The sequence below is a fragment of the Notamacropus eugenii genome, chromosome 2 (assembly GCF_028372415.1).
Source record: "Notamacropus eugenii isolate mMacEug1 chromosome 2, mMacEug1.pri_v2, whole genome shotgun sequence".
Classification (NCBI taxonomy): domain Eukaryota; kingdom Metazoa; phylum Chordata; class Mammalia; order Diprotodontia; family Macropodidae; genus Notamacropus; species Notamacropus eugenii.
This window is the reverse complement of record NC_092873.1, coordinates 244687437-244714693: the sequence shown is the minus strand read 5'-3', so window position 1 is coordinate 244714693 and position 27257 is coordinate 244687437. Positions and strand designations below refer to the sequence as shown.

The window sequence follows — 27257 nt, the reverse complement described above, 5'->3', positions numbered from 1 at the left end:
CTGACACCAATGTCTTGAGTACTCTTATTTTTCATTGGAATTGGGTACATGGCACCTTTTTTTTTTTGAGTTGTGTGAAGACTGCCTTTGTTGAAATGGCTCTCACTTAGGAAGCAGTGCAGTTGGTCAGCAAGCAGGGGGTAGGACCAAAGAATGACAGAAATAATGGCAGCACATTTAACCAAGGTGTTGCTATAGCAATGCCAAGAGGATAATGTTGCTAGGCTGGTTGGAGGTTTCCTTGGTGAAAACCTGTGTTTGGTTTGGATCCTGATTGAATTAGGGCTGCTTCCAAAACTCAGTAGAACAGGTGGAATATGTTGAAAACAGAATTTAAGACTCACAGCAAGATAAAAGGTATTTTTTTCTCTATGTGTATAGTTTTCTTTCATTCTGAATTCCAGTCATAAGTTTAGTTAAGTAATGTGAAAAGCCAAGTGTTATGATGTATACCAGGCTTTAAAAATGAGCTTTCTTTGGTTCTATAGATGTTCACTCCTGTCAAGTGAGATTTTAGTTATTAGTAGTAAACTGACACATTTTATTCTTACAGGATTTGAATACCAGAAATCACTATGAACAAAAACCCCCATTGTGGAAAATATAATTTTTTCTTTGAAACCAGGATAAAATCTTTTATGAATATAAATCTGGATGATGTTTAGATATTTCTATGTTTATTTTTAAGTTGTAAAATTTTCATAAAGAAGTGTGTGCTTCAGATAAAGATGTGAATCATCTTTAAGAATTCCTTGGGAAATGGAGTGAGGTATGTTTATCCCTGTATAGGTATTACCAATTTTGTTTCTAATATTGGCACTTGGGAATTATTTTACATTTACCATGTGTAAAATATGTATATTTACAGATGTTATATAAACATATAATATATACATATTATGTGGTTATATACATAAGAATTCATAAAATTATTTTGCATATGAAATTAATAACAGACATTTTGGTTGATGTTTAGACTCTTATTGGAATTTCTACAGTTTACCATTTTTCCTGTCATTAAACTGAAGTAGAGAGCTCAAAATGATCAGTTACTATGTTACACCTATATTTGAACTGTGAAATTAACAGTCCCAGATACTTTTCAGTGCCTAAGTTTCCCTAGAGTTAGGGAAATTCTTTTTCTTTACCCTTCTCTTTTCATTTATGGATAAATAGTCTTTGGAAAAGTAGAGTGTTGTAAAAGTATTTGGCAGATACCTCTCCTGAGAAAGTTTAAACCATTTCTGATTGACTCTATTTTGTTGTTCAGTCATTTGCATTGTGTCTGACTCCATTTGAGGCTTTCTTGGTAAAGATCCTTGAATGGTCTGCCATTTCTTTCTCCAGTTCATTTTATAGATGAGAAAACTGAGGCAAATAGGATTAAGTGGCATGTCTGAAGTTACATGGCTAATAAGCGTCTGAGGCCAGATTTGAATGTGTGAAGATGAGTCTTTCTGACTCCAGTCCTGGTTCCTATACCCCAGGACTAGAGATGATTGCAAAAATTAAGCTGTGAGCACAAAAAATGCACTGGCAAAGGAGAAAAAATCCAACCATAGGAAGCTATTATGGGAATAGAAATGACCAGGGTTCATCTTCAGAGGAGGATATTGAAGTAAAGAACCCCCCAAAGAGTAATGTCAAGTGGTCACCTGCCCAAAAAGAATTTATAGATCTTTTAAAAGATTTTAAAAATCAAACAACAGAGATGAAGGAAAAACAAAAAAAAAATAAAAATAAAAGTAATCCAAGAAAAAAAGATGGTTATGAAAGGAAGTCAACCAATTAGAAAAGGAGATCAAGAATCTTAAGGAAGAAAATGACACTTTGAAAATTAGAATTGGGCAAAGTGAAGCCAGTGAAATTATAAGAGATCAAGAAATAATTAAACAAAATATGAATAATGAAAAAATAGAAGAGAAAGCGAAACATCTTATAAGAAGAATAGCAGATTTGGAGAATAGATCAAGAAGAGAAAATATGCAAATTATTGGACTAACTGAAAGTTGTGATCAAAAAAAGAATCTTGCTACAATAATACAAAAAACAATTAAAGAAAATTGTCCTGAGGAATTAGAACAAGGAGTAGGGGAGAGAGGTAGAAATAGAAAAAAAAATCCATTGATACCCACTTAAAAGAGATCCTTTGAGGAAAATTCACAGGAATATCATAATCAAACTTCGAAACCCCCAGATCAAGGATAAAATATTAAAAGCATCAAGATTAAAAAAAAATTTAAATATGATGGAGCCACAATTAGAATTACACAAGACCTAGCAGCAGAGACATTAAAAGAACTGCAAATTTGGAACACAATATATCAAAGAGCAAAAGAACTGGGGCTCTGGCCAAAAATATCATACCCTGCAAAGTTAAGTATTATCCTGAATAAAAAAAAATGGACATTTGATAACCTCTCAGACTTTCAAGACATCGTTAATAAAAATCTTGAACTTAATAGAAGATTCAACATATAAGAACCAAAATAAATGTGTGTAAAATAAAATTTAAAAATGCAAAAAGACATCTCCTACATCAGACATTTTCTATCTTTTTGGTTTCAGAACCCCTTTATACTTTTAGTCATCATTGAGGACTCCAGAGAACTTTTGTTTATGTGGGTTATATTTATCAATATTTACCCTATTAGAAATTAAAACTGATAAAATTTTAAAATATCAATTCCTTTAAAATAATAATAAATCTGTCACATCTTATTATAATAATATTTTCAAAACAAAGTTTAATGAGGAGTGCCATTGTTTTATACATCTTAGCAAATGTCTATTTAAAAAATACAGCTGAATGCTTTTATGTGCTTCTGAATTCAGTCTGCTGTGATACATTTTTTTTTTTGGTTGTAATATCTGAAGAAAATCTTGCGTCACACAACAATATAAAATGGAAAAAAGCAGGGGTATTTCAACAGGCAAATTATGTCTTAGTGTTAGTGTGAAAATAGTTTTGACCTCAGGCCCCCTGAAAAGGTCTCAAGAGTGGACTACACTTTGAAGAATGCTATACTAAATCACAGACAGTATGTTAATGAGGAGAGTTCAGAATCACAGATCTTGTGTGGGTGTATGTGTGTGTGTCTGTGAATGTGTGTGTATCTGTGTGTATATATATACATATACATATATACAAACACTTATATCCATATATATAATTCCATTAATTATTTCTGGGATAATTAAAAGGATCCATAAAAAATGCTTTATAGATTCTTTTTAGTTTGGGTGCTTCCTGGCCCATTGTTTCTGCTTCCCATCGTGCTGCACTCAACCCACTTCTCAGTAAGTAGCCCACAGATATTACTGCTTGTATTTAGAATTCTGCATTCAGGTCAGCTTTCTACTTTAGTTTTATATGAACAAGGGTTACTACCTGCTTTGCCAGCAGAGGGAGAAGACTGCTTTCTTGAATTTCAATTCAGTCAATAAGTATTTCTCAAATGCTTGTGTTTAGAAGTCTTTGCTAGACATAAGGGAAATATATGATTTACATAAAACCTGGTCACTGCTTGCATAGAGTTCACAATATGGAATGATCTGAACACAGATAATTATAAAATATAATAATTGATTGGTTCCTTAGAGAAGTCATAAGCAAAGTGCTGTGTGGGTCAAATGAGGTCATCATGGACAGGAATGGTCTGAGAAAGATTTATGGAAGAAGTTCCATTTGAATTGCCCTCGAGAACTGGTGAGAGTCTGTGTCGTGTAATGGATAGGGAGCTAGCCTTATGATCAGATAAACCCGAATTCAAGCTCCATCTCTGCCATGTACTGACTGTTTGGGAATATCACTGAACGTAAGATTGTATACAGTCTTACAAATCAAAAAGAAAGTATTGATTTGTATTGGGAGTTTCCTACAATCATGAAATCACAGGTTTAGTTTTTTGTAAAAATGATTCATAAGCATCCAGCGAGTGAAGAAGGGGATGGAGGGCGTTCCTGGCATATAGAGCAGGAGTAGTAAAGGCAAGGAAGTGGAAATGGATGGAGGGAGTGTTATTGCTTTTTTACTCAGGCTCGGAATGGGAGGAAGGGAGTAATATGAGATAAGACATGGTGCAGTTTGTGGAAGGTGGATATGTGACCCCTGATTGCACAGTACACATCATGGAGTTTTAGTTTTATCCCATTTGTGCTTTGTGCTTCCTTCATCTTCCAAAGATTGAACTGATCATCTTTTGCCTGGGCTTTATAACGTGGTCTGTACAAAGTGGGCTATGAGAACCAGAGGACAGAGCTGTGAAGCAGCTTCCATAGGTGTCTAGACCTAAACATCTTCCTCTATCACTCTTCAAAAGTGACCCTCCCTTTGTATTTCTTTTTGCAGTATTCTTCTCCCTAATCCCCAGAAAGGTATAAAGGAGGGGTTTTTTGTTTATTTTTTTATTTGTCTGTTTTTGTTGAGGAAACTAGGAGACAAATATGAGGAGGGAGAGCTTGAGTTCCAATTATTTACTTTTTTGGATTCTACTTTCCAATCTGTCATTCATTTTTTTTTATTCAAATTCAAGAAGGTGAGTGGTAACTTCAAAGAAAGTATAACTGGTAGAGAAAGAACTGAGGGAGTCTGAATGCAGATTGAAGCATACAATTTTCACTTTATATTTTTCCTGATACGTCTTTTGAGGAGACGCTGTATGGGTTTTCTTTTACAGCATGACTAATATGTAAATATGTTTTACATGATTGCACATGTGTAACTGATATGAAATTGCTTGCCATCTCAGGGATGAGAAGAAAGGAAAGTAGGGAAAGAATTTGGAACTCATTTTTTTTTAAAAAAAAAATGTTAAACATTGTTTTTACATGTAATTGGGAAAAATAAGGTATTATTTTTAAAAAGGAAATATAACGAAAATAAAATAAGTACATAATAGTTGGAAAATAGCTTCCTAAACCTGGAAAAATGGGTATTTGTAAGCAAACTTGGCATATGTACATACATACACACATATATACATATATGTGTGTGTATATGTGTATATATGTATATATATGCATAGGTATGTATATATGTGTATATATGTATATATATGTATACATATATATATACATATATATAAAAGATTTTGGTAAGAAATGAAGATCCATGTGTGAAACAAAAAAAGTGAGACAAAATATAACATTAAAAGTCACTTCAAGATGACTTTGTCTTATATTGCAATAACTGGCCATAGGCAAATAATGAAGATTTTTTTTTAATTTAAAGGAATGTGTACATAAAGTCCTTTCCCTTTGAACAACATTAAAAACCCTAAAGATATAGAGCAAATGAAGTAGAGAAAATATAAAGGCTTTGCTTCTTTTTCTTCTGTTAATCTGAGAGTAAAGCTTTAAATCATTAAAATTGAAATGAATTTCCATTCAAATAAAACACTTGAGTAAAAGGCATATGTCAGGAAGTTTTTCAATACTGCCTTCCCTCCCGTTGTGCTGATGCTGATAAGCAGTTCCAACAGGAAACGATTGCACACTTGTGGTAACTTTCTTACAAAAGTAGACACCAAAAGCATCCTTTGATAAGTTAGAACTGCATGTAGCAAGTAGCAAGTTGGGCCAGTATGGAGTTCATGTTTCCATTCAGACTAGGCTATGTTCTGCAGTCTCTAGTTTAAAATGCAATGTCATAATTTTTAATAAGTATATTTTATTTGTGATCCATTAATGGAAATAGAATTAAAAGTAGAATTTTTTTCCATGGATCTGTTCTAACATGCAGCATGTATAAATGGTCTTCTTTCCACATTCACATTTTTTTCATGTCGTAACTGTCATTTTTCATGTCAATAACTGTTATTATTCCATCCATATTTGAAATCTACTCCAATACATCTTCTAACCTTTGTGTTTTTGCATAACTTGGGCTAGGAGTCACAAGGTCATGAATGGTGGAATGTTAGAGATGAAAAGGATCTTAAAGACCATTCAGGCCATTTTGAAAATAAGGACGCTAAGGGCTAGAGAAGTCTTCTTGTTTCAAGTAATAATTACTAAAGCCCTTCTTTGGGTAATGTTATGAATGTGCTGGGTTCTGTGAATGCAAAGACAGAAACCAAAATAATAGTCCATGGGCTCAAAGAGTTTACCTTCTACTTGGTGCTACTACTGAAATAAATCAGTCATAAGTGGAAGGAAAAGGCATTTTTAACCAAGATAAAGAGGTTCATGAGCTCAGGTCACCCATATATCTGAATATATGAATGTAAGCCAAGAAAACTTATAGAAAGGTTTATATACTTTCAGGAGGATAAAGGAGATGGGGATTATATGAGGAGCAAGGCCTGGTCATAAGGCCCCAACTGTTATTGACAATCTGAGGAAGAAAACTCATTTCATTCTGATTGTTTTACCTTTCATGATCTAACTCACCATAAATCTTGATGAAAGAGGCATGGACATTTTGGAGTCACTTATGATAGCTGTTGTTTGTTCTTGCCAGCCTCTGTCTGTAGGTGGCTGTTGCCCAACATCGCTATGTTAGAGTCAAGTTACAATATGTCTGACTGTGGCTGATCAGACCAATATAAGCTCAGAATGCTCTTCCACAGGTTGTTGTGTTTGTCCTTCATTTTTGATGAGGACCATGACATCAGGGAGATGATGACACGACTTGCAGTTGACTTTAATTGAAGGGAGGGTTGACTGTGCAAGGTCACCAGCCTCACTTTCTCCTCCAGAGCCATCTGAGTCCAGTGGCCAGATACTCAACAGGACAACTGGAGATTGCCCAGGATGCAGTGAGAGACCCCTGCCCTTTTAGGCTAAGCTTTTTTCAGTTTCTCATTTTGAGTGAGATAACATCCATTCAGTGAATAAGCCTTTTAAGAAGTGAGTCAAGGGATGACCTCTTTAATGTAAAAAAAAAAATAAACTGGGAGAGGAAGACCCTCAGGGTTGTTGGCCAAAAGTGAAACAGTTACTATTTACATTCACTCTGAATCGGGAGGGCTCAAAATAAAGCCATTAAATGGTGCTTGGGCTAGGACCTATTGTTGTCCAATCTATGAGTGAAATGGGGCACAAATAGACAATATGAACATTTGGTTTATAAGATAAATGAAGTTAAAGATCCGTAGGGTGGAGCTCAGTCCAAGCAAGTTAAGAGTAAAGTACCTCCAAAGCAGGAATGCATGATTTTCCTAGGATTGTTTAGAGGGAAGAACTTTGCTTATTGTCAGGATGGTCATTTGGTGGAGAAGAGAATATTACATTTGATATTAATATTAAAGTTAATTTTCCTGTCATCTACAAGTGGAAGTTCACTATGTAAAATATAAATAAATAAAAGGTGATTTCAAGGAGAGGGCACTACAGTAATCAAGAAAGACTTCTAGTTAGAGGTGACAGCTCAATTGAACCACTTTGAAGGAATCAATAAATTTAAAGAGGGAGGAGGGGAGTGAGTGGAAGAAGGGCATTCCACTTATGGGAAAGAACCTCTGAAAAGGCATAGAGGCCTCTAGAGATAGAGTGATGAGTCAGGGAATCACAAGTAGGCTAGTACAACTGAAATGTAGGACGTGTATGTAGAAGGTAAAGGAGAGTAGGATGATATAAATCCAGAAAGGCAGATAGGAGCCAGATTGTAATGATAAGCCAGGGTATTTTATTCTAGGGATGACAGGAAATCACTGAAGATTTTTAATCAGGGAAATAACATCGTTAGACCCGTGTCGTAGACATCTTACATTTGTAACTATATGGAGTACCGACTCAAGGGCATGGAGAGAGGAGAATGGAAGTAACTAACTGATCAATCAAGAGCCATTTATTAAGTATTTACTTTGTGCCAGGTCCTATGCTAAACACTTTGAATACCTAGGTAAAATGTCACAGTCTTTCCCCTCAAGGTATTTATTGCATTCTCTCTAAAGAGAGAATTAGGACTATATTGCATTAGACCAAATTAAAATTGAAGGGGGACATAAATTAGAGGAGTGGGCATGTTAGTAGAGAGGAGGGGACAAGTCTGAGAGATACAGAGACAAGAGTGGAGAAGTCTTGGCAACTGAATGGATATGGAACTTAGAGAAGGAAAATGCATGGATGACTCCAAGGTTTTAAACCTTGTGGACAGGAAGAATGGTAGAGGAGGGCTGAGTTTTGGAGAGAAATGAATTTTGTTGAATTTCAGTTTCTCTTCAGACATACAGATATCCTGCAGTTAGTTGGTGCTGCAGGGATGGGGTAGGCATATACATCTGGGAATCATTTGTACATAAATCATTGAACCACTGGAAGCAGATGAACACATGGTGGGGGGGCCAGGGAGGCTGGTAGAAAAAAAGGGGGATCTATTACCTTGTTCAAGCTTACACAGCTAATAAGTTGCAGAGTTAGCCCTCAGTTCCATTGGCTTTAAAATGGGGGGAATTATATCTGCCCTGCCTGACAGTATCCAACCTGACAAAGTTGTAAGGATCAAATGAAATTATGTACTTGGAAGCATTTTCAGTTTGATCATTAAGATCACAGGTCAAAAGTTGCAAGAGGTCTGTGTAAATTCTTCAATAATTCAGTGGATCTGAGATCTCACTGGTGGGGCTACATACTCCCTCCATTAGGACAGCTCTCAACTCCTCCCTGTTTTTTATTGTATATGATTCTGGTCCCTGACTATACATGATATCACTGTTAACATATTTAATCAATATATGGATGTCTTTTTGAAACAGTAGCAGAATGGGTTTTGAAAGACAAAACTCTGTCCAGACTATTCAAATTCACTGCCTCCCTGAATAATTTTAAGGTAACAAATAACATCCCATAAACATGGTAGTATATTTTTAGAAATGGAAAAATTTAAAATAATCTGCAACATTTGCATCTGTTTCTTTTTTTCTTTTCATTTTAAGAGACTGGGTCTCCCTCGCTTCCTAAGGCTGTAGGTGAAGGGGCCACTCACAGGCCTGATCCCACTGATGATCAACACAGAATCTTTAACCTGCTCAATTTCTGACCTGTCCAGGATTTACTCCTCCCTTAGACGGATCCCCTGCCCTCTCCCCACCAGAGGACTCACAGTATTGGTGTTGAACTGTGTACAGACAGTCAATAGGCTTCAGCCCTACTATTGGCCCCAGAGCTTCCAAACTTAAGCTACTCACCAGCCTGTATAGGAAGATTTATAGGCAAGTACCACCATCCCTGGCTGCATTTTTTTTGGAGGGAAATATGTTGACATTTGGTTTTATGGCACTGGAAACAATATGTGATAAACTTGTTATTGGTGGGTTTTTGTTTGTTTGTTTTTGCTTACATGTGAGATGTTTCTGGCCACAGAAGAATGTTGGAGGCCTTACTCTTGTATTTCCTGTAACACCCTTCTCTTCTGCAGGATGGTTAGTTGCATTTTCTAATTTGCATTGCCAGTTTGTCCTTTGAAAACCTATATTACATGCAACTTAATTTTTTTCCTCTACAAACTTAATAAAATTTGAACTTTAAAATTCCCTAAATTGCACGTGTCACTATTCACTAGTTGAATGGCTCTGGAAGCTTTGGCATTGATAATGTAAAAATGGAGCACTGAATGGGTCATTCTGAATTTTTTTAACTAACTCTAGTCATTTATAGCCAAATAGATGAACTATTAGATTTTAATGGAGTAATAGCCCAAGCAAAACATCAGAGTATTTACTCTCACTCTTTAGTTTCCCACCAGAAATCTTTCTCTCTGTCTCTGTATTTGTATGTGTATGTGTCTCTCTTAATCTTTCTCTAACATACACACACACACACACACACACACACACACACACACACACACACACACACACACACACACACACACACACACACACACACACAAACATAAACCACCTCTGTGACCACCAAGTCCAACCCTTGGCCAGATTGTGAGATCACATAGTCTTTTAGTGTTGACATTATGCATTTCATTCAAAGAGCAATTTTATTTTAATTGGAAGAAATGTATAATTTCCAAGCAGGAGTCAAGGGTACACTGGCACATTCCAAATAGGTATATTACAGAACAGAAGGCTTTATGCCTAACTAGATACACAGTTATGGCAGTAGGCCAGCACAACATACAAGTAATGTTTAGACTTGTTACCTTATTGATTATGTACAATATTAAGGAACAAGATCATTTTTGCTGTAACTTGGCCACAATGATGGTTCTCTGTGCTTAAACAAAATATATTCTAATGTCGACACAAGGACACAGTAAAGTGTTTCAATGAATTGCCTCAGTTTTCTTTTCTAAAAGGAAAGGCTTAGACTAGAGAGCAATATTTCTCAAGCCTTGTGGTCTGCTGAGCAGGATGTTCTGTGCAATAGGAAGAGAAATGATGTGAGAGTTTCAGTGCTGAGGATATTCTCCTCCGTGAGCTTTGCGATATAAGATGCAGAATTAATTATAAATGCAGAGTTTTTAAGGGTGAAAATAGGCTTAAGTTTCTCTATTTTGTACAGTTTTTTGACACTTCCCACTCCTATCCCTTACCTACTCACAGGATGGGAATTTATGGATTTTTTCAAGATATTTCAAGCCCCAGAGTATACTTTGGCCAGATTATTTTGGACAAGATGAGTTCTGAAATTCTTTATAACTCTAATTTTATGTTTCCATGAAAGGCCTAAGCCTTATTTATTTAACATCTTTAATTTCAGTGAGCCGTGAGATTTTTGTATAATTCTACTCCTACCATACCATTTTGTTTTGAAGATATTAGGGAGAAAATGTCAAATAATAGAAATAAATGGAATATTCTTTGGAGATGATGATTCAGTGGTGACTTGAATTATTTAAATAGTATAAAAATTTAGTAGCCACAGAACCTTAATTTCATTTCATTGTCCTACTGTGTTTCACACCCTTCAGCTCATTAAAAAGTATCTAAACTATTGCTATGTAAAGGAGGCATCTGATAGTTTTTTTCCATGTAAACAGCTATTTTGATTAATTCATATACCAAATGGGATCTCTTGGACTGCATGATCTGGTTTGGCTTTGAACATTCATCATATTAAGTAGATTATTACTAAATAGGCATTCATTGTCTTCCCTCTGTTTTCAATCTTTAGGACTGTTTTCAAAAGTCAGATCTCTGGGGTCTTTATTCTGGCTTTCATATCAATTCAACTTTACAGTTTAATTTAGTTCCCATTTTTAAAAGAGCTATTCTGAGCAAAGCACACAGTGCTAGGTGATGGGGGAGACACAAGGTTTAGATAAGACATAGCATATGGCTATTTTCATGGAGCTTGTAAGTTAGTAGGGGCAAATATAATACTATGAATTCTATCCATAATTATTATGAGAGCACTGTTTAGTAGATTGGAGGTCAGCAAAAATTTGCACTTCCCTGCTGGATCCTCCAAATAGATAGTTTCATCTGTCTTATTGATCAAAGGAATTCTTTATACATATATTATTTGCGGACAATAAATCAGGTGTTTAATTGTAATACATCATTTTGATCATTATCTGCCTAATATGCCAACCCTCTCTAAATACAAATTTTAGGGAGAAAACTGATATTCTTAGTCATAGGTGCTAAGTTTCTTGAAAGAGAAAACTTACCAAGTATTTCATTGAAATCTTAAAATTATTCTAAGCAAATGAATAGAAGTATACACAATTCTAGCTCCATATTCTCCTTTTAAATATAGAATAAATGACATGAATGGAAATGATGGGAAAATGCACTAAAAACTTGCAGACTTCCTTTTTTTTTTGAGAGAGAGCGAGAGCAAGAGAAGAGAGTGAGAGAGAAGAGAGAGAGAGAAAGAGAGAGAGAGAGAGAGAGAGAGAGGGAGAGCACCTTGTGGGTAGGGAATTGGCTCTGAGTATGGAAGACCTCAGTTTAAATCCTACCTCTGACATACTGGTCATATGACCTTGGGCAAATCAGTTAATCTCTCAGTGCTTTATAACTCTATAAGACTATAATATCCAGAGAATTTGCATTGCCTCTTTTATGAATAACCAAATCAAAGTCAACTCCAAGTCATGTCATCATCTTGATGTCATGGTCCTCTTCCAGAAAGAAGGACAAACACAAAAACAACAATAACTGGGGTGAGGAACCTGTGCCCTCCCCTGATACCTTAGAAATCACAAATAGAAATCTGTATTTTTTAAATACAGAAAAATCCCATGATAAGATTGCTTATTTTTTGTACATGTTCAGATAATATCTACTTAAATATGATTCCATGTACAGTGAAAACAATCTATACTTCTGTTTACTCAAAACCAAGATATTATGAAGAATCTGTGAGTATATAGTTGTATATTGGGCACATTAGACATTTGTTTGCAAGATATTTTCTCCAGTGCATTACTTTTGCAAACTTTGTTTACAAATACAGTTTTTTAAACTGTATTTATGTGTGCGTGTGTAATTTTCAGTGTCTTTGCATTACAACAAATTGTAAAAACCCGAGAAAAATTTTAATTTTTGACAGGTGAAGACATGCTGAAGTCATGAAACTTAAGAAATTAAATATTTCTGTAGGGAAAAGACAGTAGGAAAAAATGATGGCATCAAAACTAGAGGATTCTTTTGTTTTGTTTTGTTTTGTTTTGTTTTTTCCTCTGTTTTTTTACTTAGTATATAGCTGGTTTTGTCTGAGTATATGAACTAAAAATATATTTGGAGATCCCATTAAAATATGTTTTCACAATTTGCATATTGAATGGAAAAGAAGTGTTGGTATTTAAAAACATGTAATGCTGCAAGAAGATATAATCTGAGCCTTCCAAAAAAAGGTCTTTGAGCTAAAGTCTAAATATAAACACAGACTTTCACTATCAAATAGAGCAGCAACAATAGCGGTGGTGGCTCATGAAGGTGGCGACTTTGGCATTTTCCCACCCTCCTCTGCCAGATTTTCTTTTTTGAGAGACTCAGATGCCTCTTGAGTTGTTTTGCTTTTTATAGCCTCTTCACCCAGATGTCCTTCACCATGCCTACATCTTCAGTGTGTGAATTTCTAAAAAGAAGTCTGCCAGGCCTAGAGGCCTGTGGGCTACCCGAGTCTTCTTACCTCACCTCCCGAGGTCTTTGGTTGGCCAAACCGGATGCTCGTATGAGAGAAAGGACGTTCCAGAGTCGAACAAGGGTTGAGCTTTATTTCAGGGTCTCGGTTACAAGTGCAGGGGATTCTTCCTTAGGAGGGAAAGAGAATCTCCCAAGGAGGCAAAGATCTTACAATAAGAGATTGGAAGTAGAAGTACAAGCGGGGAGAGAGGGGGAGGGGAGAGAAGGAGAAGAGGAAAAGCGGAGCCTTGTGTCCTCTTTGGCTCCTCACGTGCTAAGAGAGTTTTCAGGCTTCCCTGATCCTACTTAACTCTCCAGTCGCATAGTTTGCATCTAAATACCGTGCTGTTAGATAACAATAGTGTGCCCAGATCCGGGACAATCTCGAGGGTGGGGAGATCTCTCTCCCATCACGTTTCTCACGGGAAGAGGCGGAAATACACGAGATAGCTCGGTTCACCTCGATGCCCAGCCGTTTCCTGGGGGGGGGTCTCGTGAGAGCTCTAAGATTTAGAAGTTCCCACCTTTACCCGCCCGAGACTGTCCACACGGAATTGAGCTTCCAACCCCAACAGAAGTCTCTTCTTTTGAACTTTCTTACCACCTCTACCTTTTCTCTCAGATTGATTTCTTTTGAACAGGATCCTCCCTGTCATCATCATCATCTTCCTGCCATGAATCCCATCCCATCCCATGTTGCCATGCCTATAGACACACTATGTGTGTCAAAGTTCCATGGTACATTTTGTTTCTCACCCATACTGTGCGCGCAGAGACACCTGAAACCACATACATTGCTCCTGACTATTCTGTTATTTTCTCTTGTGAATTCCTCCCCTCCTCTGTGCCACCTTCCCCACACACTCATACATACCATAATTCTTTCTCTTTAGGGTATCTGGTTTCGAAATTTTTATGTGAGCATTTCTCTACCTGCCCCTCAGATTTAAGGTTAAGTCCTTTTTAGTTTAGATTGTTAGGTTTTAGAATTTCCATGGGTAGAGGTCCTGTAGTGCCAACATTGGTAGGACAATGAAGCATGTTAGGGCTTCCAGTCGGAAGAGGAGCAGGTGGTGCGTCCTGTACAGTATATGGGAGATTCTCCAGGGACATACCTGTCTTACTCAAGTTGCTGGGTGTAGCAGGATATGGTTGATTTTCCTGAATTCACAGAACATTTAACTGCGCCCCCCCCACCCCCCCCCCCCGACCCTCACCCCTTGCTGGTTTAGCCCATTAACCTAACCACTTACCTACTGCACAGTGGCAATATTTGGTTCTCATAAGAAACCATTTAAAATGTTTTTTTTCCTTAATTTTAGAAGAAAATAGTATTATATTAACAAAAGGATAAAACAATTTCAAGGCATCAGGGCCTCAAAATCATGTTATTGATGTCTAAGGTTTCTCTCTCTGGCTACTCCTTCTAAAACTGTAGGACTATCCAACTTCAGCATATTGTATCTCATCCTTAAGCCTAGGGATGCCTTCCTTAAACAACTTTTAGATTGATATGTCTTCCTAATCTTATTTTAGAGATGATGAAATAGAAACTCAGAAATGCCATGACATGTAAGTGCCAAAGTGGTGATTTGGACCCATTTCCCAATTCAAGGCAGCAACATTATGTCTTCTACAACACACCTGACTTTTCTTACTACTTTTTTTCTTACTACTTTTCTTATTACTCCTACCCTTAGATGAATATACCTACCTCTGCCCCAAATGTACAACTATAAGGTTGGGTCATATAGAGAAGGTGAAGAGAAAGGGGATAAAAGAAGTAGTAGAAGAGATTTGTGTGATATGCAAATAAGAATTTCAAATATGAGTTAATATCATAGAATTTTAGTGTTGAAAGGAATCTTAGATATCAAGACCAATCCTTGTATTCTATAGAGAAAGGGATTGAAACACTAGTTAGAACCAAAACATCATTCATCTACTAGTCCCTTTTAGACTGATACATGGTCTAGTGCTTCTAGATTCTAGAATGATCTGCTGAGAGAAGTTCTTCCTAATCTTGTATGTAGATGCAATTTTTCTAGAATTCATGAATTGGCCTTAATTCTATAATTAATGATTGAGGGATAGAATACCTGCTTCATACCTGGAGATAGTTACTCTGGGATAGAGGCCATAGCAATTTAGCTTCCTGCTTAGAGATACAACACACTGTCACAGGAAGAACCATGAGTTTGGAGTCACAAAACTAGGGCTTGATCTCAGTTTTATACTACCAGTATGAGCTTGTCTAATTCATGACATTTTTTCTGAGACTCAGTTTCTCCAGCTATGAAATAAAGGGGTTGAATTAGATGATTTCTGAGGTCCCTGTCAACTCTAAATTTGTGATTATATGGTTTTCTTAAAATGTGCTAACTTCCATTAGAGTGTGAATTCCTTGAGGGCAGAGATAATATAGTTGCCTCTTTGCATCCTATCCCTTAGTACAAGACCTGGCAAATAGTAATACTTAATAAATGACTATTGACAACCTTGTTCTGTGTCCAGTCTCTCCCCTCCAATACATCCTCAGCACAGTTGTCAATTTAATATTCCAAAAACATAGATCTGACCATATCACTACCGTATTCTAAAATATCATTTGACACCCTGTTGTCTCTAGGATAGAACACAAAGTCCTCAGACTGTTGTTTGGAGCTTTCCACATTTTAGCACCTACTTGCCCTTTTCTATTTCACATTATTCTCCTTGATACACATTCTGTTTCAGAAAAAGTTAGCTGCTAGCTATTTTTTCTATAAGCTATTCCACCTCCTAACTCTGGACCTTCATCTATCATTCATCTTCTTCAAATTCCTAGCTTCCTTTAAAATATACCTTAAGTAAAATCTACACCATGGGACCATGTTTTTGATACCCTGAGTTATTAACATTATTGAATTCAAAAATATCTTATGTCATTTTTTTATTTACTTACTTGTAAATATGCTGCATTCTCCCAGGAGAAAGTAAGCCCTTTAAGATCAAAGAGAATTTAGCATTTGTCTCTGTGTTTCCTGTCCCTGACATTGTGATTTCCACATATGTATTAAGTACGTAATAAAAGTATTGAATTAAATTAAGCAGTCTTCATTTATTGTGATTTCTAGCTTTTATAGAGTGTCTTAAAATGGTATAGTAATACCATAATACATGAAATAATTTGTTATAGGCATGACACATTACAGGAACTCTCAAAGTTTTAGTGTATATTTATCACATAATATAATTGATGAATTAATGAATATTCATTATATATATATATAATTGATAAAAACCCTTTGAGATTAAACTTCCTTTACTTTCAAGGAAATTGCAAGTAAAAATGAATGAGGAGAATAAATTGTTTCCTGTAGATATTTATTACGACGATAATATCTAATCAGTATCATTATCCTTCTTTTTTAGATGAGCAAGAGATAGTGCAAAAAAGGACTTTCACAAAATGGATCAACTCTCATCTAGCTAAGGTACTAAATACTATTGTTTTAATTATACTTGGTGCATGATATGAAGAAAGTACTATTGCTCCTTACTTAATGACTTGGGAATCCATGATAATTTAGTCCAGGTCTATAAAACAATGCAGCCTATTGGTTAGCAACTAATTGGTCAACAAAGAATAATAAATAATAATTTTGTACATGTGTCTATCAAGTAGAATTTCTTTGTGGTCAACATGTTAGTCCTTGTAACATATTTCAACATAGGATCTTTTCTAAATTGTGTGGTCATTAGATATAGATTTACTAATTAGAATTTTTCTGTCACTGAAACTCCAAAGTGATATGCATAGTCTTTTGATTCATCTGGATGGTTGCAAAAATATCATAAAAGTGTTACAGAAGGACTACACCTTAGCACTATGATCCCTTGGCACAAATCATTCTCACAATGGAGCTTAAGGTATTATAACCTCATCAAGTTTTTAGTAACTCCACATATGCATTGTAATCTGTTTTTCATCTATTTTGTAATACATGGTTAATCACAATCTATTCAGGTGATAGACAGGTCCTGATCAGTGCAAATAACAAATCCCCCTAGCATTATTCAGATTCACATTGCATATATCTATTGGGCTTGAACCAACGATCATATTTTACACAATTCTTTGTAGAGTGTTAATGGGGAGGATTTGGGCTGTGTGTGTGTGTGTGTGTGTGTGTGTGTGTGTGTGTGTACTGTTGGTCATTTTTCTCACTATTTGGGACCTAAAATGAAAATAACTTTAGAAATTTTTGCATTTTATTTGGAAAAACAAATTCAGACTTCAAGAGAACCCCTGAATTCATTTTGTCATAATCTTTGGGTTGAGACTATCATCCCTAGACTGACAGCAGCTGTAGCTTGAGGTAACACTAAATGTAGTTTCTGAATTGATGATAGTGGGGGTGGGGAGGAGAAACTGCTCATAGTGCCTCAAAATCCATTCTTTTTCTTCTCATTGTCTTTTTCTCCCGTATTTTTTTAGACAAGCAAAAGAAAAAAAGGGGAAAAATAGTATAAAATAAGGACCCCTCCCCTGAATGGAGCCATGGTAGTTGCTTGAACAGACAAATTCTGCAGCTTTGGAAATACTTCTTAATTGGGACAGGGAGGAGGGAGGCAGGGCTTGGTGCAGAACTCCCTTGGGCCTATCTTGGCAGAGTTCAAGGTTAGGGATCATTTGTATGAGGTGTTGATAAGTCCAATATATTTCACTACCTAATTCTTAGAATGCATGTATGCAAATGCTTATGCATTTAATATGGGATGGATTTTCATTTGAAAATGTGAAAGGTTTTTATTATATTTCCAATCAATTGGAGGCATTAGGAGGGGAAAAAAGAAGAGTTTTACTGACTTAGAAAAAAAATCATTAAAAAAGAAAAAATAAAGACATTCCAAGTGTTGTTGTTATAACTTGGAATGCCCTTTCATACTTTTCAAAATGACAGTGAAAACACAGTTTTAAAATGGCAGAGTTCCCTGCTTGTAGGACATGGAGGGCAGATTTATCAATACTTCCTCTTAGTTTTATTAGCAGGTAAATATTTCATGAACTCCAGATGAAATATAATCTGTCTTCTTGATTGTACTGCAGTAGAGTATAGCTGCTGGTTATGATTCAGCAAGTTATGTCAGGCGTGAAATGACTTTCAACACCCTTGAAATGGTAACTCATTAATAGAAAGGGGATTTTTAAAAATTTCATTTAAGACTGCAGTTTAGTTTATGATGGTTGTTTATTTTAGGGGCTTATATTCTTCTATTCCTAAAATATTGAAACGGTGCTAAATATTTTCTGTTTATTTTTATTGAGTAGATTTACTTTGATTTGCAATATACCATAATAATTTAATTGTATTTCATTTAATTTTAATCCATTGTGTGTTGATTGCTTCTTTTGATCAAAGAAAATACTGTTTGGAAATTGTATTGGACTTAGAAGCAAGAGAAAGCTAAGTTCAAATTCCATCTCTGATACTGTTGCTGAGTGACCATTGGAAAATTGCTTAATTTCTTTCAGCCTCAATTTTCTTTACCTACACAATGAAGTTAATAGTAGTAATTGTAGTATTCACCTCAGATGGTTTCCAGAATTAAATAAAATAATGCATTAAAGTTCTTTGCAAACCTTAAGGAGCTAAGGAATGTCCATTACAACAACTAGTGCTACTGTTGCTGCTATTTCTCTCTGATAACTGCTGTTACTCTCACTGTCCTGAAAACATTACATATTCATTTCTACTTTTATTCCTTGGTCACATTGTTCTCCATCCCTTAACTGGAATGTGTTCTCTATTTCAGAATAAAATCTTCCTCATCTTTTAAAGCTAGTACAAGTTGTATATCTGCCATGAACTCTTTCATAACCAAAAGAAAACTGACCATTTAGTTGGAAGACCTGAGTTCAAATGCTGCCTCTTGAATTACTACCTAGAGCCATTCATTTATCTTATCTAGATTTTAGTTTGCTCAGTTACAAAATGAGGAAGTTAGACCAAGTTAGAATGAGATCTGTTCCAGATCTATGAATCTAGCACATTTATTTATTTCCCCATCCTTTAAACCAGTCACTCCATCAAGAATAATTTTTTGAGTCATGATTTTGCCTATACTGGATACTTGTGGAGAATACTAAGAACTTCCAAAGAATGTGGTTCTCTGCCACATGGATGATTATCTGGTCCTTTCTTGTCTTGTAGTTTTATTTGTAGTTTCATGTGTATTAGTCTGGTGTCTTCAACTAGATCACAAACTCCTTGGACTTGATCACTCAGCAAACAAACATCTATTAAGTCACTATTACATGCCGGGCACTGTGCTAAGTCCTGGGGGTAGTAAGTAAGGCAAAAAACTCTGTCTCTGATCTCAAGATAGTCTTTATAGCACCTAGTACAGTTTCTTAGATAGGTTGCTCAACAAACTTTTTAAATTAAAAAAAATGCTCATCAATTGAATACTATCTTGCTCTTATTTTTAGACAAAAAAAAAAAAAGATTGGTGCAGGTAAGGTATACAGTCTATATAAGTTATTGTCATTTTAGGCATGAGTCACTAATCTGATTCCCAAATTAACCTTAGATTCAAACTAGTGTCAGATTATTTATCTAACACCTATCACAACTAGCCAATCAAGGTATCATTATTGCTAATTTTATCTGGCTAGCAAAGTAGTGATCTAGTCATAGAATCACAGAAGTCATCTAATTCCTTGCCTCCAAGATAAGCTTCTCATAAACTGTCTCTGACATGTACTTTACTCAGATTTTTTCTTAAACCTTTAGGGAAGCATAAAGAACATGATTTTATGGTCTTCTGCAGGACAAGTTTAAGTTGCTATCATATTCATTTATTTATATTAGAATTTTAAGGTAATTTATGTATAGCTTAAGGAAGATATTGATTGAGGGAACATGTTTTCATCATTGTAAGATGAGAAGCATAAAATAAACTTTGAATAAGTATGTGGATCAAAAATAGAAAATATAGAAATTTCTGTCTTTAAATATCCATGTGTTTCAGTATGAAATATTGAAATGCTGAAATGTGAATGGGACTATGTGGGATTTTAAACTTCATGGTGACATATTTACATCAAACCCCACAACCTCACAATGGGCCTAGAGTGATTAAGCTGCTGTTTGTGATGGGCAATGTGGTATATGTGAGGACTGCTGTGAGAGTTTAATGTAAGCTACGTTACCAATTGGAAAACCAGTGGTCAGAGAAGAAAGCAGAAAAAGGCAGGTGCAGAAGAGTAACACAATCCAGGTGTGAATTAAGATGACATGTTGAAAAGTAGACACAAGAGGGGATAGACAGTGGGAAAAGTGGAACAGAAAAGCTCAAAGTAAAAAACCAGGAAGAAACCAGAAACTTGATTGGTCATGGTGGAGTTAAGGTATTATTTAGAAGCAGTGTCTGTCAATGGTTTTCTTTTAATCATGAGGGAGAAGCTGATGTTTTTGTTATACCTAAAGCAGCTTCTCCATTGAACCCTGGGAAGCAGACATCTCTAACATTCCTTATTAGTAATATTCCTTACTAGAGTCCAAATTTTTGGCTTAATGGGATACTATTACTAAGTGTTACACTTCTTTATCTGAATATTCTTATCAATACAAGAATATGTAAGATTCTTGAGGACAGATGCATGTATTTGTGTGTTATGACAGGGAGAGAGAGTGTATGTGTGTGTGTGTGTGTGTGATTTTGTTTTGTATCATATGAACTTTTCATGGTACTTTTTACATAGTTGATACTAAATAAAGAATTATTGGTTTGAAAGAGTGGAGGAGGGGTACAAATGGAAGACAATATGACTCCATATCACTACGTTAGATGTATTTTGCCTCACCTAGAAATGATGAGTGTGGATCCAAGTTTTTCAGATCCAGAACAAAAGTCAATCATTGTTTGAGTTCAACAAAGTCATGCTCAGTTTTAAAAGTCACGACAGAAGGAAAATCTATGGGGAAAATGTATATTAGGGAGGAATTAATGAGTAGTAATTGCACTGCAAAAAAAAAACAAAGAACAAAGAAATGAAGGATTAAATGAAACATTAAAAAAATTATAGCAGAACAAAGTAGTTCAGGAGAGGATGCAGCCAAGCAGAGAACTTTTGCTACTATCATGTTAAATTTAATATACACTTCAAGTAAGTATCAAGTTCATAGTAACAAATACAATCTTCTTTTTCTGTTCATCTTTGTGTTTTAAAATTTATATGTTTATATTTGTTAAGGTCATAATAAAACAGAAAATTGAATAACAAAGACAAAGACTTATGGTCAGTGTTAACCTGTAAGTTAAGAAATCATTGCAGAATTCAGCTTCATGGGTGACTTTCATTTGAGCTTGACATTAGTTTCTCTTTCCCCCTTCATAGCCTGTAATATGCTTCAGGAACTACATCTCTTCCCAGCCAAATTTATGCCTTTCTAGTCTGAAAAGAATGTTGGTCCCAGAAATGGGTTGACAGCTCTGAGAATTCTGGTCAGGATCTTGGGAATACATGAGTGTGCTGTCTAGATAAGAGAACCATCTCTTAGTCTTGGGAATAAGGGAAAATGTCATTCATGAAATACTGGAAGACTGCTACAGCATTGAAAAAGGCTGGATAGCATCATAGTGGATTTGACCTGTATCAAAGTCTGGCTTGTAGTCTTCTACACAAGTTTATTCTCCCTAGAGGTACATTATAATAAAAATATTGAAACTATGGAAAGCCAGGGATTAACAGAACAAAGTATCTACCCTATATTGTAACTGTATTTAATCCTCCAAAGTTAAGGCAATTCTGTTACTCTTTCCTTCCTGTTTTCCCATGAATAACTGTACGGCCTCCACCGGAAGTAGAGATCACTAAATGAACCCCAGATCCATGTTACTATTCAGAATCACAGAGGTGAAAGTTCTTGGGTACCATAGTATAGATACCAGGTCAAGATGTGTGTCCCTTAAAAAATGTTGATTACACAGTTACATAATTTAAGTCTCAGCATATGTTATTAAAATATCTCAAAAGCCCTAATACTTATTGAGGAGAACTGGGAAAACATTATTTTAATGTTGGAGACTAGAATGTTCTACTGGAAATGACAATACTATGTATATATAGTAGAGTGATATAGATACTAGCAAAATGAGTTCCCTAAAATCTTGGTGATTACCAGGAATAAGAAGTAGTATATCATGTTCAGCATGAACATTTATTTCATGCTGAATCTCATTCTGACTCTTCAGAGCTTATGTTTTATGGTTCAAAAGTCCTGACCAGATAGGGGCAACCCATCAGTTTTTAGCTCCAGCTATCACCATATATGCAAATTTATCCATCTCCTTTCTCCCTCCCTTGTTTTCTCTCTCTCCATCATATCCCTCTGAATCAAAATCTAGGATGCTCAGGTAAAGTTGTGAGTTGTGTAACCATAAACTTTGATGGGTATACGAATTGCTGTGGTGGTGGCTGATCATAAACACACACACACACACACACACACACACACACACACACACACACACACATACACACTTTGGCCATGGGGACATCTTGTATTCTGAGACGCAGAAACAGAACACAATCAAGAAAACTCAAAAATGGGTCTTAAAAACAATAGATTTGTCACTATTTAGGCTTTGAAGAAGTTAGTAGGAGTTGTAAGTTCTTGTGTTCCATTGATAGCTGATGAGATTCCATATTCTTTCTAAATAGGGCGTATAGGCCTCAAAGAAAAGAATACCTTTGTTACAAGGAGCTCTTTCTCTTCTATGGCATTATTTTGCTTTGTTGGTTTTGACTTATATGAAAACATAGGCTTAGAGATGCAGTGGTTTGGTAAAAACAACCAGCTTGAGAGAAGATGACCTTGATTATGGAAATCTGTACATCAATCTATAGCAAAAATGTTGGTTGTGCAAGTGGCAGTATCACAGATTCTGGGAATTCTAGTTAAAGCTTGAACTGATGGAAAGTACTTCTTGAGATTCAAGGAAGCTTCTTCCTCTAGAGCTCAATGAAAAGCCTTTGGATGTTTGAGTTGATCTGCCAGGATTGTCATTATTGTATGGAATCATTAGACAACATAGCATCACCATCCCCAGAGCCCTAGGAAGCATGACTAATCCTTCGTAATATTGGGGCTACTCAATTGAAAGGTGGTTTCTACTTTGTGCAGTTCCATCTTTATCCCTTAACAGCATAAACAACATCCCAAGGACTACTTTGCATATTTTTTAAAGCTGGCACTTTTTGAGTTTGACAAATGGCATACGCTGATATAACTGCTTGAGGACTATGCAGACCATTTGGTCATGCTGAGAAAGATTTTTAGAGTAAATCAAGATGTCACTAAAGTACCTTACCAATCCTCAGCTCAGCAGGTTTTGAAAAATGTGGTTCATAAATTTCTGGAATGCTACAAGGGCAAATAACATGAAGTGTATCAATATTCGGAAATTTCTGTCTTTTAAACACCTGCATTCTGAATCCTTACACTGTAGGTCCCCTATAATTCTAGCTTGCTGAATATTTCCAATTGTCCTATTGCAGAGGAGGTACTTGCAGCAGATAATAACAGTCATGATAAAAGTCATGACACACATATTTAAGTTTCTACTTTTTCTTATACAAATAAAATGGGATTTGTGTATATGTGCAAAAATATTTATATCAGTTCTCTTTGTTATAGCAAGGAACTAGGAGATAAGAAGATATCCATTGGGAATTGGGAAATGGCTGAAGAAATCATAGTAATGTGACTATAATGGAATACTATTGTATTGTAAGAAATGATAAAAGGGATGATTTCAGAGAAACCTGGGAAGATTTATATAAACTGATGAAAAGGGAAATGAAAAAAAGGGAAAAAATTTAAACAATAACAACAGTATTGTAAATACAATTATTTAAAAGATTCAATTACTCTGATTAAATCAATTGCCAGATACCATTCCAGAGGGTCAAATATAAAACTTGCCTTATGCCTCCTGACAGAGATAGACTCAAATTATAGAATGAGATATAGATTTTTTGGATAAACCCATTTGTACTTCTTAAATGTGAATATTTCTTGCAGAGGTTCTGTTTTGTGTTTGCTGAATTTGAGGGTAGATTAGAGAGGGAGAGGGGAGCTAGGGATGGGGTTGCCCTCCCCCAAAAAGAAAAGTTATAGAAACATGTTTTTGAAATGAAGATTATACTGTTGCATAGTTGAGATTATTTTTGATCTGCATAATTTGTATAGAGTATCATATTAAGTCATTTCTATTTTGAGAGGAAGAAAAGAAAAAGAGCCCATTTTAAGCTTAAACCTTTCATTGTGCATCTCATTATAATTTGACAATGTTCATTTAAAATATTTTTCATAATCAACGTTCTGTGTGAGGACTCTGTTGTGTAGTTTGAACCAACCAAAGGAATCATGGCTAATAATAACAGTTAACTTTTATATAACCCTTTAAAGTTTGCAAGGTATTTTATCTTCACAACCCCCCCCCCCATTGTTATCCCCATTTAAGAGATAGGGAAATTGAAGGAGACAGAGGTTAAGGGACTTTCCCAGGGTCACACATCTAGCAGGTGTTTGTGGTTGATTTTAAACTCAGGTCTTTATGATTCCAGTTCTAGCACTCTCTAATTGTACCAACAGCTGTCTCTATACAAAAACATGAAAATTAAACAAAATGTGAACATTATTTAGTTCTTTTCTACGGTATGATGCCATTTTGAATGTTTCCAAATTTTCTGCAGTTTATGCCTATAATGACAGTTTCCTTTCTTTCCCCCAGAACATTCCCTGTATTGGTGGATATAGGCAGCATCTCAGAACCTTGACTCTGTTGTACTAATTTAAGACTATTTTATGCCCTTGGTCACTGATCTTGGCATCTTGACCAGGCTTATGCATATAAATTTAGGCCAACAAGATTGCATAAGGAAAGAAGTAGTCATATGAACACAGCAGAAAAGGCATATCTTCTGGATGAAGTCAAGAACAGAACACAAATATGGTATTTGGATGGCTCGATCTTGCCAGTAGACCAAGTAGAGAGATGATTCCATTGGAAAGCAAATTCTTCAAAAAAAATTTTGCACTATGTATACCTAGTGTCTTTGTTCTGAAGTAATCTTTTCAATTAGATTAAGAAAAAAATTAATATTATATATACATATATATATATATCTGAAACTTATATGACACTTTAAGGTTTACAAAGCATTTTACACACATTATCTCATTTGATTGAGATTATATCTAGTTGTAAGAGAGCCTTGCTACTTCCAGGTGTTTAGTACTAGACCTGTGAACATGTTAATGTGAATAGAGCTAAAACTATGGAGAACTGAGCTGGATTTGTTTATCCATGTCTTGTTTGTGACCCAGGGCACATATAATACTACGTAGTCAGTGGTCCTGCTAAATAGGCAGGTTCAGAACCTTAGACAGCTCCTACATGCATAACCAGTAATACAAGGCTTAAAATTATGACCTAGGCTCTTAGAAGAAAAAAAGAAGACAAACTTTCTTTATTAAGTGTAATTTTACTTTCCTGCGAGGGAAGGTAATTTACATCTCTTTATTGTGCTTCAGTTTTTTTGATCAGACTTTTTCCTAGATACTGGTAATTCTTAGGAGAGTTAGTAGGAGCTTAGAAGGTTTAAAAGTTAGATCATTGGATTTAGAAGTGAAAAATAGAGTGCTGCTACTGCTGAGTAAATATTTAATTTTATGAAAAGAATTGAAATGAAAGAAAAAATAAAAATTTAAATGGGAAATTGGAAAATTGGGGGGGAAATTGAAATGAAAGAAACCTTAGGAAGTGCTATTTAATATTTAAATTAGAAAACTTGTAGTAAATTACTTTTTAGTAGTTCTCTTCAGTTGCAAAGTTGTTTTAAAAAATTATTTGCTGCTAAACCACAAAATAAACTCCAACTTTTACTGATGACATTATATTACATTGTAATATTACTGTATTATAAATATTGTGACAACAGTAAGATGAGACAGAGTGGAAAAGGAGAGTACAATCTGTTCCCAAAGAAAGCTCTTATTAAAGTAGAAATGCTTACAAAAACAGAAAGATATAATCAAGCCCGCATTTTTTAAAAGTTTTTCCAGATGTGAATTTTCCAAAATTGGTATAATTATCTGTTTTTTAGTTTTGCTTTGCTTTCAAATCAAAGCATTCATATTTCCAAAATATGCAAAACATTACAAATTAAAATATATACTCTAATATATTTATCCATAAAAATGAATACTATTTAATGCACCTGATAATTCTTTCTAGAAATTGAGAGGGTTATCCCTAGTATAAAACCTATAATTTTCTGAATATTAAAGAAATTTAAGCATATTAAACTTAATTCTCAAATCTTAAAGATTCCCAGTGTGGTGGCACATACACCTGTAATCCAAAGTACTAGGGGTGGCTGGGGTTAGTGGATCTCCTGAACTTTGGAATTCTGAACTGCTGTAGGCTAATGTGATAGTGTCTGTGCTATTTAACATTAACATGGCAAATTGGGGGGGAAGGGCAATTACTAAGATGCCTTAAGTCAGAGCAAACTTGCCCACACTGGAAATGGTGCAGGTAAAAATTCCTGTATTGATTAGACTGATTAGAATTGCGGGACCAAATTTGTGAATAGCCCATGCTATTCATAGCCTAGATGAATTAGGGAGACCCAGTCTTAAAAAAACAACAACAAAAAAAAACTCTTAATGTAATGAAAGAAGATATGGTGCTTTTAATTAGCTCTAGATTGATAATGAGATAGTATTGTTAACTTTAAGGTTACTGATTGATTTTCAGTTGGTTAATAATAAACTCTGAAAGATATTTCTAGATCGAATTTAAGCTTAATCTTTTCCCTTGTCTGTTCTGATTCGCTTGGTGGTTGACCACACAAATCAATAAGCTAATTGCCGATGGGTGTTTGTTTTTGTTTGTTTGGTCCTTCAGAAATGAATGCCAGAAGGGAACATAGTCCTCAAGCTTCCCTTTAACAAATAGAGGTAGCATTTCCAGAATGTATATCTCCAAATGATTGCTGATACAAAAACATGTAGGCTTCCACTGTGACTACTCTAGGTACACGAGTCTTTGCTCTGTGAACATATGCTGCCCTAGCCAAACTTTGTGGGTCTTAGGCATGAGACTCTTAGAATTATCAATGGTGGGAGATGGAGGGATCAATCAACTATGAAGTTGATATTT

The 27257-nt window shown here is 35.3% G+C and overlaps 1 protein-coding gene across 1 annotated transcript in view; it reads left to right on the top strand.

Annotated features, from left to right (window-relative positions):
* SYNE1 (spectrin repeat containing nuclear envelope protein 1) overlaps positions 1 to 27257 on the top strand; it is a 537113-nt gene that overhangs the window by 87108 nt on the left and 422748 nt on the right. Inside the window, exon 3 of the mRNA XM_072643728.1 lies at positions 16449 to 16510. Within this exon, the coding sequence (XP_072499829.1) occupies positions 16449 to 16510 (62 nt within the window). The remainder of the gene's footprint in view (positions 1 to 16448; positions 16511 to 27257) is intronic.